The 13,903-nt window shown below is 53.6% G+C and overlaps 4 protein-coding genes across 4 annotated transcripts; 1 reads left to right on the top strand and 3 right to left on the bottom strand.

Moving 5' to 3' along the window:
• Window positions 1–2,595: 2,595 nt before the first annotated feature.
• On the top strand, window positions 2,596–3,562 carry J4E78_002041 (uncharacterized protein; the record flags this gene model as incomplete). Its single annotated transcript, XM_049362691.1, has 3 exons — window positions 2,596–2,714; window positions 2,775–3,092; window positions 3,145–3,562. The coding sequence occupies 3 exons, from the start codon at window positions 2,596–2,598 to the stop codon at window positions 3,560–3,562; spliced, it is 855 nt and encodes a 284-aa protein (XP_049225283.1).
• A 13-nt stretch (window positions 3,563–3,575) lies between these two features.
• J4E78_002040 (uncharacterized protein) lies at window positions 3,576–4,028 on the bottom strand (the record flags this gene model as incomplete). Its single annotated transcript, XM_049362690.1, has 1 exon — window positions 3,576–4,028. The coding sequence occupies one exon, from the start codon at window positions 4,026–4,028 to the stop codon at window positions 3,576–3,578; it is 453 nt and encodes a 150-aa protein (XP_049225282.1).
• Window positions 4,029–5,167: 1,139 nt separating this feature from the next.
• Window positions 5,168–7,187, bottom strand: J4E78_002039 (uncharacterized protein; the record flags this gene model as incomplete). The annotated part of the gene is made up of 3 exons (XM_049362689.1): window positions 5,168–5,350; window positions 5,401–6,978; window positions 7,035–7,187. The coding sequence occupies 3 exons, from the start codon at window positions 7,185–7,187 to the stop codon at window positions 5,168–5,170; spliced, it is 1,914 nt and encodes a 637-aa protein (XP_049225281.1).
• A 680-nt stretch (window positions 7,188–7,867) lies between these two features.
• On the bottom strand, window positions 7,868–9,626 carry J4E78_002038 (uncharacterized protein; the record flags this gene model as incomplete). Its single annotated transcript, XM_049362688.1, has 3 exons — window positions 7,868–8,817; window positions 8,865–9,460; window positions 9,523–9,626. The coding sequence occupies 3 exons, from the start codon at window positions 9,624–9,626 to the stop codon at window positions 7,868–7,870; spliced, it is 1,650 nt and encodes a 549-aa protein (XP_049225280.1).
• Window positions 9,627–13,903: the final 4,277 nt, after the last annotated feature.

The raw sequence follows: 13,903 nt of genomic DNA, 5'->3' as shown, positions 1-13,903 counted from the left end.
TGGCTTCACCCAAAACGTCCAAGGCATACCTTTTCGGCGAGATTCATACAGGGGTGTACCTGCATGCGGCATTGAAGAAAGGCACTTCGCTAACGCCTGCAGCCATGGCAAAAGCACACGGGATTTCGAATCTGCAAGCACGAGGATTACTCGGATGAAGCGCTCTGGACTTTGAAAGACGATGGCGAAAAAGGCGCCGAAGGATCAGTTTTCGGTCCCCAAGAAGATAGGGAACACCGTCATGGTGGTTCACTAGCGATCTGTCCCGACATGCCCTAGTGGGATTCGCGGAGACTGTAGCCAGGCCTCCCCAGCCACAGCACGTTGAGCGGTGGAATCGCCGTGCACGGTACGCCACAGCCACATCAATTGCCGTGTGGCTTCCGATTTGTTGGCAGACCTTGAACCTACGTAATGCTCACACTGATGTCACTATGAACAAGATTCTTCGTACATCTTCTTGGGTAAGTACACTAAGCGTTGAATTAACACTACCTCATTCAGGACAGTGTTCCGAGAATTGTTCTGCGCGCGTCGCCGGAGAAGATCCCTGACCTTGCGGCGCCCGTCATCAGGCGTGGCACCGCTTGCAAAAACGTGGTTCCCCACGTTGCAGCGCGTGCCCGCGCCCGTCGCGGAAGCCCCACAGGCAAGGCCAATGTATGGCTAGTCTGTCCTTCTGTTGATTTCGAGCTTGGCGTCGACAGCGGCTCGGCCAGTCAGATGCAACATGAAGAGCAATGCGAAGCCGAGGTGACCAGAAACCAGGTCAAGGCGGGTGGAAATTTACTGCCAACTGCCGAACCGCTCGTCTAGACCGCGCCGCGGCCCCTCGCCACCTGAAACTGACAGCTGCCGGATAGCAAGCCCGGATAGGTGCCTTACGAGGCTTTTGACGGGCGTCTCAAGAACGGTGCTATGTTTCTGAGACACGGCAGGGTACATTGCGGTATCCGCAAGAGCGAGCACCAATCTCAATGGTCTGTAGCATCTGTTGAGCGTGTCGATCAGGACGTGCATACCAGAGGCCCGCAAAATGCTTCTACGGTACGATTTGTGTCTGCAAGTCGGAGTTTTGATCTTTTTATATCCTGTGCGCCGTTGCACATGTCGCGTGGAGCGGAAGGTATGGAATGTGACACCCGACGTCTGCTCAAGTATCGATTTGATGCCGTCCCCTCCGGCCGCATAGTTGTGTGTCGACGAGGCCCGTACGTACTCTGAGTAGTAAACAGAAGTGAAAAGATCTACAGTTGTGATCGCTCGTTGATCATCTATGATTGCGCGGCCCCCTGGCGGGTCGGTAGCTTCCGTCCAAGGAAGGCAGCCGATGGGGTTTCGAGAAAACAGACTGGGATGACAGGAAGAGTAGCGTGCTGTGAGCCGCTCATCTGCGAGAATGGACCGAATGTGTCTTGGCGGACCCGAAGTTGAGTTCTGCAACCCGAGTTTGACGTGCGATCGGCCCTCCGATAAGACGCCGTTGGAGGCAGGCTAAAATTTCGCCGGTGATCTTTCGCCTGGCGGTTTCCAACCGGGGCGATCAGCACATGTCAGTCCCGAATAGGAGGTCATGCAGAAAATCTCTTAGACGCTTGGAGAAAGGGAGAAGCTTGTCTCTGGCGGGCGGATGGAGATCTGCGAAATTCGGAGTCGTGTTGGGGTAGAGTGGCGATGTGATAACGCGTCGTCCTGTTCGCGGCAGTTTCTCCAGGTCGGCGAGGAGAGCGAGAACAGTATGTATCGACAGCAAAACCGTTGAAGGATGCACGTTGATGCTCCTGCAATATCCGCTACGCTCTTCATGGTGGGTGCGCGTGGTGTCGTCGGAATGCGCCAAGTTCTTCGCGCCTTCCATGCCTCCCGCCGACTAGGAAGCCGGTGTTTACTTCCGATACTCGAGGCGGGCGCACTGGAGCGCGCACACTACCTGGGCATTGGACCTTCGCTCGCGTGCCGTAGCCATCGTCGACATCTCACTTGAGCAATGCGATTCACGTTGAGTCTCGACGTTGTGGCCCTCGAGTCCAGCCATGTCTCACACCAGCGTCCCCATTATGTCCTTGTACGATGCTCCGAGATTGCCGCACACCTAGATCCGACAACCTTAACTGCACCTCTAGCCCACACTCGAGATAATGCTTTTTCTTGTAGCGCAGCGCGCGGCGCAGATAAAAGCACCCTGGTATTCTCCGGAACTATGCGTGGAGGAGATAGGCAAGCTTTAGAGCGAATTATTCTCCGACTCGATGTCGCGCATCCGCCTGGTCGCAATCTATCGTGTATATTCCCACCTCGACTTATGAACAACGAATCAACGACTCTCTCATTGAAAGTCCTCGTCACAACCTGAGAAAGAGCATGTGCACTGGATAACACGCTACCCCACGCAGTAGACTAGCGCGACTTACAGCCTCGGTACATCACGTATGTATTGATACAACTTCGGATGGCTGGGCACCGTCAGCACCGAGGTCGTTACATGAGCAGTCGTGAACCACGACTAATCAACACTCCCACATAGTAACGCATTGTTGGTTTGCAAATAACGTTCCATTGTCGCCATATACATAATACTCAATACGTACAATCATCATGGCATCCGCGGAACAAGATGTGCAGCTGCACGACTTCACCAACATCTTTAGCTTGAAAGGCAAAGTCGCAGTCGTGAGCGGCGGATCTCGAGGACTAGGTCTCCATGCAGCATCAGGGTAAATGAATCCATCTGCTTCCATCCATCATTCCAGCGCACCTGCCTAACACAAGCCCAGCCTGATGCAAGCTGGTTGCTCCAAGATCTTCATCACCTCCCGTAAAGCTTCAGCCTGCGATGCCGCCGTCGCAGCCCTAAATGCGCTCCCCAACAAGTCGCCTGGTGCAGTAGCTATTTCCATTCCCGCGGATAGCTCCAAGGTCTCCGAGATCGACCGTCTTGTGCAGGAGGTCAGCAAGCATACCGATCACGTGGACATTCTCTTTGCCAATGCAGGAGCTACCTGGGGCAGCAAGTTTGAAGAGGCGGATGAGAAGAACGGATGGGATAAGGTCATGGACTTGAACGTCAAGGGTGTCTTCTTTACAATCCAGAAGTAAGTCTTTCGTTTCTTTTACTATCTGATAATAGCGCTGATATAGGCGCAGACTCACACCCCTCCTCACCAAAGCTGCAACAGTCCAAGACCCCTCGCGCGTCATCGTAACAGGCAGCGTAGCAGGGATTGGCGTGGGATCTCTCGGTGAGACAGGCTCTTGGTCGTACTCCGCATCCAAGGCCGCAGTCCTGCATCTTGCGCGCAACCTTGCTGTTGAACTAGGACCCAGACACATTCTTGTTAACGGTATTGCGCCAGGATTCTTCATGAGCAAGATGGCAGGTGTACTGATGGAGAAGGCTGGTGGTGAGGAGGCGTTGGGAAAGACTAACCCGAATGGAAGGGTAGGAAAGCCAGAGGACATCGCAGCTGCAGTTGTATATCTGAGCAGTAGGGCTGGCGGACATGTCAACGGAGACACAATTGTGCTCGATGGCGGCAAAATTCATGGAAGTAACAAGTTGTAGAATTCAGGAAAGACTAGGCCTCGCCCTCAGGAATACGCATCCCATGCATTCCCCTATATCCACTCTTCTCCGGCTTCTTCCACCCCTTCAACACCTCCCCTTTGACTTCCTCCTTGATCTCATAAACCTCTACCCGAATAGGTCGGCACGTACTCTTCATCCCCTCATCATCATCTCCCTCTTTCTTCTCTTTTCCCTCTTCCGCCTGCGTCCAGCCCCACCGGCTTAGGTCACCACCTGGGCATGTACTCAGCGCACATAACAAGTCCAACTCGGCGAAGAAGGTAAGAAAGCTATCCTTGGTCGCAGGACTAGCTTCCATGAAGTAGCGGCCTTGCGAATCTAGACCTGTGACTTGGAATACGTTGAGTACGTCGTGAACGTCGAATTCTGTCAGTCCATATGGCAAGATGGAACGGACGAGGTTGGAGTGGCAGTGGTAATCGTAGGATGAGGATGTCAGCATGTTAGAAACTGCGTTAATCGTTAGCATAACTTCCGCATACTCTATTTGAACGGAAGAATCTAAAAGAACAAGAAGAGTCCAGCGGTACAGCCCATCCCAAACCAAACCCCAGACCCGCGCATTCAGACATACCATAAGGATCACACCTCGTCCCCAGCAGATCATTACACCGTCCACCCCACTGCGTAACCCCACCCCTCTCATCCCTGCTGCTCTCCCTCCCCTTTCCCGTCCCCTTACCCCCAGAATCCCTAATCTCACACCCATCCTCCACAAGCCCACACATTGGCCTCATAAACGGGAGGCAACTCCACAGCCTATCCCCCTGCACCACATGACTCCCCTGCAACTGCCTCGTCCTAGATGCCCAGAAGCGCTCTCGGGGATCATGCTGGTTCCACACGTTTAAATCGCCGACTTGGGGGCCTTCGGGCGTGGAGAGACGGAATAGTGCGCCTGCGGGTACGGTCCAAGCTTTTCCGCTGCGGGGTGGGATGGTGAAGTCCTGAGTCTTTATTAGGGAGGTGGAGGGGAGGTCGCGGAGAGTAGTGTAGAGGGCGGTTGGGGGGTGGAGGGGGGAGTCGGCGGATGTGGGGAAGTAGGCTGGGGCTGGGGGGATGCTGTTCCGGTCGTTTTCTGCCATGGTGGTTGTCCTTGTTGGTAGAGAGAATGCGCTGGGGGTGGGCAGGGTTATGATCGTGATCTTGTATGGATATGGTGACACGGATCGGAGTTGTAGATAGAGTTTGGGCCGGTATGTCATCCATATGTCGGGCATTACTTCACACCAACCGGTATCCACATCTACGGGTCCATGAGCCGGCGATAAGCGTTGTGTAGGATGCATGTGCCGATGTCGGATACGCCCTGGGCATGGCAAGAACAAGAGCGATTGCTGTGGGAGCTGTGCCGATGAAAACGTCTGGTAGGCAAGCGGACAAGAACACAGAACGCGGATATTGTAAGGTTCTACATGTGTGATTTGAGTACAGCTATTGATACCTTGTTTAGATATTCTCATTCCGTTTAGACAGCACTTTTAAAACTCCAATGCCCCGACCTTTTACATCCCAAATGCTGTATGCGATATGTGTGAACGGAGAAACTGAACTGTGAAGCGTTGATAAGACTTCATGCCGCTACACCCCCGCACTCTTGACGTCCGCCTGACTGCCGTTAACGGCAGCCTCCAGCTTATCCACTATTGTGCTTCCATTTTGTTTGCCGTTTCGTGTAGGACTTGAGTCTGGGCTGGGGATCTCGAGGGTGTTCGATCGCTTGGGGCGGAAAGGAATGGGTGTGGTAGGTCTCGATGATAGGAACTGTGATGTGTTAGCCAAAGTGCTGCTTATTATCATGAGCGAAGACCTACTGAAGAAGCTGCGCTCAACATAGCGATGAGAGACGCTTGAACCACATCCTGGTGGATGCCAACACCCCAGACCTTCTGACTGCTCTGCGCGGCTGTGCAACCAATGTAGGTCGCGGCCTTTGCGTCTTTGCTTGTACCAATCGTGTGCTCGTTGTAGTCTACAACGTCCAGGTCGATACCCAGACTCCTCAGTGCATCGGCCAGCGATGACAGCGCACCGGTGCCCGAACCCTGGATCTTGTGTTCCTGGCCGTCAATCTCAATGACACCGTTGAAGATACGGCGCAGGTTGCGGCTGCTGACTGTTCGGCCGTCTTGCGGTGGCAGAGGTGTCTCTGATCGGTCGGCCTTGATTTCGTAATCGACAAGGGAGAAGCGAGGGTTGCGTTTGAGATGGTAGGCTTCTTCGAAGAGGTTCGTGATCTCGGTTGGCAGGAGTTCGCGGCCGAGCATGTCGGTCTCCTTCTGCACAATCTTGGAGAAGGCGATTTGCAGACCACGAGGCAGGTCGAGTTCGAGCTGGCGCTGGATGATCCAGGCGATTCCTCCCTTTCCACTTTGTGAGTTGACGCGGATGATGGCTTCGTACGTGCGGCCGATGTCTTGGGGGTCGAGGGGAAGGTATGGGATCTGCCACCGGCTCTCGTTGTCCGCGCCGTTCTTCTTGCGCATCTGGAATCCCTTCTTGATTGCGTCTTGATGTGAGCCGCTGAAGGCGCATACAACAAGCTGGCCTCCGTATGGTGCGCGCGGATGTATCGGGATCTTGTTGCAGCTCTCCACCATATCGATAATTGACTTCAGATCAGAGAAGTCGATCTTTGGATGTATGCCCTGGGTGTACAGGTTGAGGCCCAGGGTGACGAGGTCAACGTTTCCTGTGCGCTCTCCGTTGCCGAAGAGCGTGCCTTCTACTCGGTCTGCACCCGCCATTTGTGCCAGTTCTGCCGCCGCTACTGCGCATCCTCGGTCGTTGTGTGGGTGTAGAGAGACGCAGATCTTCTCCCTCTCGGAGATGTTCTTGCAGAAGTACTCGATCTGATCGGCGTAGACGTTGGGTGTCGACATTTCCACGGTGGCTGGCAGGTTGAAGATCAGCGGGTTCTCTACACTTGGTTCCCACGCTGCCTTGACAGCCTCGCAGACCTTGATGACGAACTCTGGGGACGAATCTGAGAAAGTCTCGGGCGAGAACTCGTATGCCCACTCTGTGCCGGCTTGCGCAGGGTCGTCCTTGGTTATCGAGCGCGCGTACTTTGTGCATTCGACTGCGAGGGCGATTGTCTCATCGTCGTTCATGTTGAAGACGATCTGCTGGAAACACGGGCTGGTCGCGAGGTACAGGTGGAGGATGGCCTTGCGCGCGCCCTTGAGGGAGTCGACGGTGCGGCGGATGAGCTCTTTCCGGCATGGCGAGAGGACCTGGATCCAGACATCGTCAGGTACTATGCCGGGTGTTTGGATTAGGCGTTGCGTGAAGTCGAAGTCGGTTTGCGACGCGGAGGGGAAGGAGACTTCGATTTCCTTGTAGCCGAGCTTGACTAGCATATTGAAGTAGTCCCATTTTTGCGCGCCATCCTGCGGTCCGTGTCAGATGCTGGTTCGCAGCGGCTTCTGGGTGGATTGGTACTTACCATGGGATCTACTAAACTCTGGTTACCATCTCTGAGGTCGGTCGACAGCCAGCGTGGTGGCTTCTCGATGGTCTTGTTAGGCCATGTCCTGTCCGGCAGGTTCAATGGCTTGAAGGGATGGTACTTCTTCCAGGGCTCTTTGAGCATAGGCATCTTGGTGTGATTAATGCAGCAGGTATCTTGAGGCGCTACTTTGAGAACAGTCTCTTGATGGCCCAGCAACAACAATGGAGGGCCAAAAATGTATCTCGGGTGAATTCGAGCAAAGTAAACACACTTGGGATATGGAAAGACGCAGGAGACGTGCGCACAGGCAGACTATTAGTACAGCGAGAGGTATGATTCACAGCAAAAGAAAACTTTGGTCGGTGATACTAAGGCCTTGAGCCGGCCACTGGGAATGGCATATGACGATGCGGGGCGCAGAATTCGCTTGCGCGCGCCCTGTGCATTCAATTGCGGGGTCCGACTTCGGGCTGCCTGAGCTCTACCAAACCGACAAATCATGCTACGCGGATTTGATTGTGTACGGACCTCCGAGGCTTCACGCGGAAACCCAAAGCATGATGACCGAGGTGTGCATAGCTATACGGACGTGTATACAGCCGCAAACATGTTGTTTGTACGCCATTCAGCCTGTGACTGAAAGCGGGTATTCCAGGTACACGATCCCAACATTTTAGCGCCACTAATGCGATGGAGCGGATTCCAACGTTGCCCGCAACAAGTAGACTGTCATTAACCTACACCACAACAGTCTGTGTTCACCGTTGAAGCCCTCCACACAACCGGGAACCTGCCGGTTTGTGGCTAGCTAAACGCTCCCAGCCCAGCTAGAAGATTGGCACCCGCAAACCACAGCACTCCACTTCACTGCCCTTGACCCCAACAGTACGTCCAAAGTACAGACTACCAAACTCCTGCACAAAGGCGCGATCAGCCTCTGACCAGGTATCCAGCCCCATTCGCGACAGGTCATCTCTGTCCACAATCAACGCATCGCTGTCATTATCGTCGTCGTCTCCTCTTTCGCCTTGTGTATCCGCCTCGATGATCTGCGATAGCGTTCGTATGAGCAGCGAAGACTGTCGATGGAAGTACGCAATTATCGCTGTCTCCAACGACTGTGAGTAGGCGGAGAGGTCGCCAATCAGCTCGCGGTCCGTCTCCCGCTCGGCTGTCGTGTATGCATCTCTCTCGCCAGCCGAAGCCCACCACATGTAGCCCATATATGCAAGCCTTGACCACGTTGTTGGTTCTACCACCGTGTCGTCGTATGCTTCGTTGAAGTCGTCGTCGGCGCGTTTGGTATCGACCTCGTCGCGTGACAGCAGGGGAGCAGTGTCGTCGTTCTCGTCGTCCGTATACGGCTCGGGCGATGTTTCCGATCTCGTGCGCTGCTTGAAAAGCTCCTTGTGCAAAAGCTTGTAGCGCGCAACATCCCGCTGGCTAGCCTTGATCAAACTGCCATCGCTCGTTCGTATCCGCGGCCAGCGGCGTTCTTGTGGGGGCGCATCGTAACTGGGTGGTAATTCGACGATGATGTCGTAGAGCTGCGTCTTTGTGACAATGATTTCGTCCGTTGTGCACGCCGCCCAGCCCTCTGATGGCTCGAGGCCCGGTGTGTGTCCGCCGTGTTTGGGCTTGCGAAGGTCGTCGAGGAGAGGTATGTCGTGTACGCCGACGGAGAAGAGGGTGGGTAGGCGGAGGAGGTTTTCCGTCTCTGGAGGCAAACGTTCGGTGTCGCGAGGCGATATGCTAGACAGGACAGACAGATTGTAGACTGGCATGTTAGCTGGAAGATAACCAATGACAAGATCCCAGACGTACCAAACTCGCAGGCAGTCCTGACCGGCGGGACGCCCACGAAGAGGATCCGTTTCCTCAGCAGGGCCGCTTGAAGCAGGCGGAAGACCAATGGCCCGAATACGTCGAGGAAGCGTTGTATAGATAAGGCCGGGTGGTAGTCCGGCAGGCTCTCCTCGTCTTTGATGACAGCGCTCACGGTGGAGATGGCGCGCGCTCTGCTGTGACCCTTCGCCTCTCCGGCTTCTGAGGTGGTGTCGCCTTTGCCATGTCTCGAGACCTGCTCCTGCCAGAACTCGTCCAGCGGCGTCACAGCTTCCGGGTCGTCCGCCAGAGCTGCAGCCAATTTCTCCAAGCGGCCGGCCAGTAGCCAGCTCCTTCCTAGCCTCCCAAATCTGCCCTCCTTCTGAATTAGGATACCCACGGAAACGAACGTGGCATTGCGATCCTCTGCGCTCGCGTCGCCCTTTGCGAAGGCGCTGAGCCCGGCATAGCCATCGTGGGTAAAGTAGACGAGGTCATTCTGCACTGAGTGCAGACCTGAGGGTAGCGATTTGTATTCAACGGCGTTGTCGAGGGTAATATCCGGTGTCGTTGTGCGCTTCCAGGCGATTGTATAGCTGTGAATGATCAGCGCATAGCTCCCTGAGGTACTCCGGCTGTCCAGCGTCGCATGACGTACCCAACTTTCTTGTCGAACTTGATGAGGAAGAGCGCTTCAACGCGGGGCGCGTCTTCGCTGTGAGAATCTACATTGGTTGCGCTCGATTCGGTCGAGGCCGACATATTGGATGGGAATTGGGCGAAGGTTGACTGCTGCTGCTGCTGCGCAGGCGGCACTCGGTGATGCGCCGCGTCCCAGGAACGCTTCGCTTACTCCTGCCCGTCGCCCCTTCTCCGGCCATACTCGTCACTGCACATGGGAAACATCTTTTCGATACCCACCTACGGTCTGTTGATATTACTTACACTATCGTACAATTGCTGCAATTGCTGCACGCAGTTCACGAGAATCTCCTGCTGCATTCAACGATAGTGCTATCCGCCATCACATTACTCATTGCGCAGGCACCAACAGCTTCCCTCGCTCAACAAGTTGGATGCGCGTTACAGAATTTATAGCCAACAACAAGAGCGGCTATATGAAAAGCCTGGCCGACTACAGCGCAGATATGATGGATCTGGTGAGAGTGGCCCCAAATATCAAACGAGCCTGGGCTCAGTCTCTCTGGAAACCTACCGACGAAGCATGAAACCCCGAGCACAAGGACCAAGACCTCGCAAAGATAATACTGAGCGCCGATCTCAACAGCTGCACGACTCCATCCAAGCTTGCCGACGCCATGGAATATTGGGAGCATTGCTGTAAGAGCGAGCGCACTAAAGATACTGCCACGAAGCGTTCTCATCTTGTCTCCACCGCCGCCACTATTGAACAGCACGGCAGCAGCAGCGATAGCGGCGCCCCCATTGAGACACCAATATACCCGTTGAGCTACTGGATTACAGCGAACGGCATAATAGTTGGCTGATGATCCACCACCCATAGCTAAGAGACAGATGCCGAAGATGTCGAAACGGCCCCAGAGATGGTGAATGTTGTAGGAATGACTCCGAAGTGTGTGGAACGTTGCGCTGAGCCCAAAGCAGAGAGCTGCTGCGCTTAGAGAAATACCAAAAGCGAATTTGTCGCCTGTGCTCAGGTCAAGCTTGGTCGAGATAGCAAGTGTGTGTAACCCGATGCCAGTCCCAACGAACGCGGTACTCCCAAGAAGGTGGGTCCAGATATTCATCGTTTCCATATGAAGGCAACGCCAGAGCCGAAAGGATCGTTTGTACGAATGAGTCGGCATTGGATGTCCCGTGATAATGAAGCCGTTATCTTGGAGCCATGTCGGAATGTCGTCTTTGGTTCCGATTTTAGGCCAATATGGCTGGGCTTCTTTCTTATCGTGGAGTGTTGGGCAGGCGTTGGAAGCCGGTGAAGTGGTATTGAGTGAGCGTACTGCGTCCTTGGCCATATTGGTAGCTTCAATGTGTCGCGACTCCAGCGCTGGAGTTGTTGTCCAAACAGGTATATCATTATCAAGATACAGACGCCATTGGTTGTGGTGTCGAATACAGGCAACAGTTGTGTAAGAAGAATACGTGGAGTCAAACACCTGAATTGCTTGGGCCTGATGTGTCTAAGTAGCGTTTGCACCTACCACTCGTTACTAGATATGTGAAGGGCGTTCGTTGACTCAGTTGAACTCCAACGTATCTCGGTGTGCAGTATCATCGCGGCGCAGCCTCCCAGGGCTACAATTCCTCGCTAATCCAAGGCTTCTGTGATCATATATGTAGGTAAGATGCCACGATCTCTAGTGTCGACTTGGTCAGTATCAGGTATGCTAACAATGCTGTAGCTACCGAGCAGTCCTACGCATGCAGCTATGATGTCACCGGTTTCATGAACAGCCATTGCGGGGATTCCCTAACGATCCTTCTGCCAACATTTGTACAAACGGAGAAATTGCGTCCCTTTGTCTGGGGAAAGCTTACGCTCTCTCCGCGTGATTGCGTGGGAAAAGGTTGCACGATAGTGGAGATTTCTTTGAGTCAGACAAATACCAGTCGGACTGTATGGCGTTCGACGTGGCTATGCTGATCCTCATTGAGAACATATCCTTGGAGCTCTAAGCGTATAACTTGCGAAGTCGCATATTTTCCCGTAAAATCTGACGTCCATAATGCGTGGAAGTCTTGTCGAACGTATGCCTTCAAGATGTTTCTGGTGCCAACCTGAGCAGATCGCAAGCCGTGCTCACTAATCAACAACCACTGTTCAGAAGGCCCTGCTGAACAAGGCCTCATAGTGATCATAATATCACAGAGATGCCCATGGGCAGTTCAAAAGTCGTCAGATATCGAGTCTTGCCCGTATGGCGACTGCGAATTACGGATGTGTGACAATTGCCGGTGATGGTGCGTGCGTGAGTTGCGCGGGCAGTGGATACAAAACGTGCAGTCGGCCTTTTTCTCGGCAAGACCCACCAGACTGGATAATCACGAAGCCATCAGACTGCAATGAACTCCATTCAGACACCTATGCATAGAAATTGCGTCGAATTCAATGCATGGAGTCAGCGTTTGCATAAGGTCTGACGTCATGGCTAACGTACCTGCCACGCACAGAGTGCACTGGCCATGCCGCTGCATCCGCCGACCACTCGAGGCATCCAAAGCTGGTTGCTTCATCACTTATAGCACATTGGCCTATCCGCCAATAAGGAGCAGACCGCACCTTTAGCTTGTACTTTGATCCAAGCTCTCGCACTCCCGGTTGTTAGGAATGTCATCGTCTTCTCTCAGAGATATCGCGCCGCGTCCACAAGACTTGGCTGCTGCCGCCGCTGTTAGTAGAGCAACTCCTACCAGTCGCAGGCCGTCACGCGTGACAGTCGCATGTCTGCCCTGCCGTGGCCGACGCACCAAGGTCTTTCACCGAATTCTTTGCTAGTAACGACAGCAATTCCCTGAAGTCAAAGCTGACACACGACAGTGTGACGGTGGCAGACCGACATGTCGCTCTTGCTCGGAGAGAAATTCACAATGCGGATACGACCCACCGCTCATTCAGGCGCAAAAAAGAAAGATTGAAGAACTGGAGGACGATAGAAGTTCGATGTATGAGGTTTTGTGGTATCTACAGACGGCTTCACCTGACAAAGCCACGGCCTTGCTGCAGCACCTGCGGGCGACCCAGGGTGACGATCTGGGAGTCATCTTCAAGAACTTCGAAATGGGCCGTCGCAATTCTTCCGAGTCTGGGCCTGCATCTGAGACCAAAGTTGGTAAGAACGATTCACCACCGACATTTACGGATTCTCCCTCATCGACAATGCTTTCCGTCCCTGAGATAATGGATCATCCCCGATTTTCTACTGTTCGAAAGGGCCAGACCGAAGTCACGGGCATCACTCTGCTTGCTCCAAACCACGAAAACGCAAGTGTTTCCAACGTCCACGGCCCATTAGAGATGTTCTTTAACTGTGTAGGAGCACTCTTTTACATTATGAATAGGAACGACGTCCAAGCATGCATCGAAGCAATCAAAGCCTCCGGAAACGAGAACATGCCACTCGGACACATGTTCAGCAACGGAAGTACAATCGAACTTCGTACTTATGCCGCAGAAATTGCGGGTATGGCCTCTATCGGTGTTATACATTCACAGCTAGCCGACCCCACAAAGGCACCGCCTCCCGAGCTTGCCGATTACTTCTACGCAGTCGCCAAACATGGCCTGGACTCTGCGATTCTTCACGATCCGCTTCGAGCCATGAATGTTTGCGCGCTGCTTGGCATGTATAACATCGTCGTCAAAGCGACAGTTGCTCTGGCTTATATTGGTACGAGTCACACTTGGGTATACCCACGAGAAATACGCCACTAATGACTTTCAGAACTTGGTCTGAGCCTTCCTCGCAACCGCAACATATCTCTCGAAACATGTCCGCCAGACTGGTCCCCAAGCTACTACGACGACATTCGTCGCACGCATATGACTCTTGTCCACTTGCAATGGTCAGTTTGGCATGCCTTTAGTTATGTGTGATATATCACTGACTACTTCGATAGCTGGCTGAGCGCATCTCTTGACTACAACTCTGATTCGTTAACCTTCGACGTCCACTCATCTCTCAATGGACTAGACGCGCCGCCCCAGGACATGATTCGACGCGAATGCGTTAAAGTTTCCATCATCAAGGCAAGCTTACTTCACCGTCTACCAAGCAAGGCGCCCGTACCGGAAAATGTCACGCTAGAGTTTCGCGCGCAATTATCGAGATTCCATGCGCAACTCCCCGACTGGATGTCAGTTGCTGCGCTGTTACGCGGCGACAGCAGCCCGCTGATGGCCACATTCCGTCCAGTAATATTCTATGTTCATCTCTTTTACCTTTCGGCTATGATGCTGCTTGCTCGGCGGCTAATAATTGCATACATCCCGCTCGATGCAGTTGGCATCGTAGTTCTTCCACCAGAAGCACGAAGGGCTATCGAGGAAGGATACCAAG

The sequence above is a fragment of the Alternaria triticimaculans genome (genome assembly GCF_023758025.1).
Source record: "Alternaria triticimaculans strain BMP 0046 chromosome Unknown scaffold_2, whole genome shotgun sequence".
Taxonomy (NCBI): Eukaryota; Fungi; Ascomycota; class Dothideomycetes; order Pleosporales; family Pleosporaceae; genus Alternaria; species Alternaria triticimaculans.
Note: the sequence above shows the minus strand (reverse complement) of the source record. Positions and strands in the feature narration are given on the sequence as shown.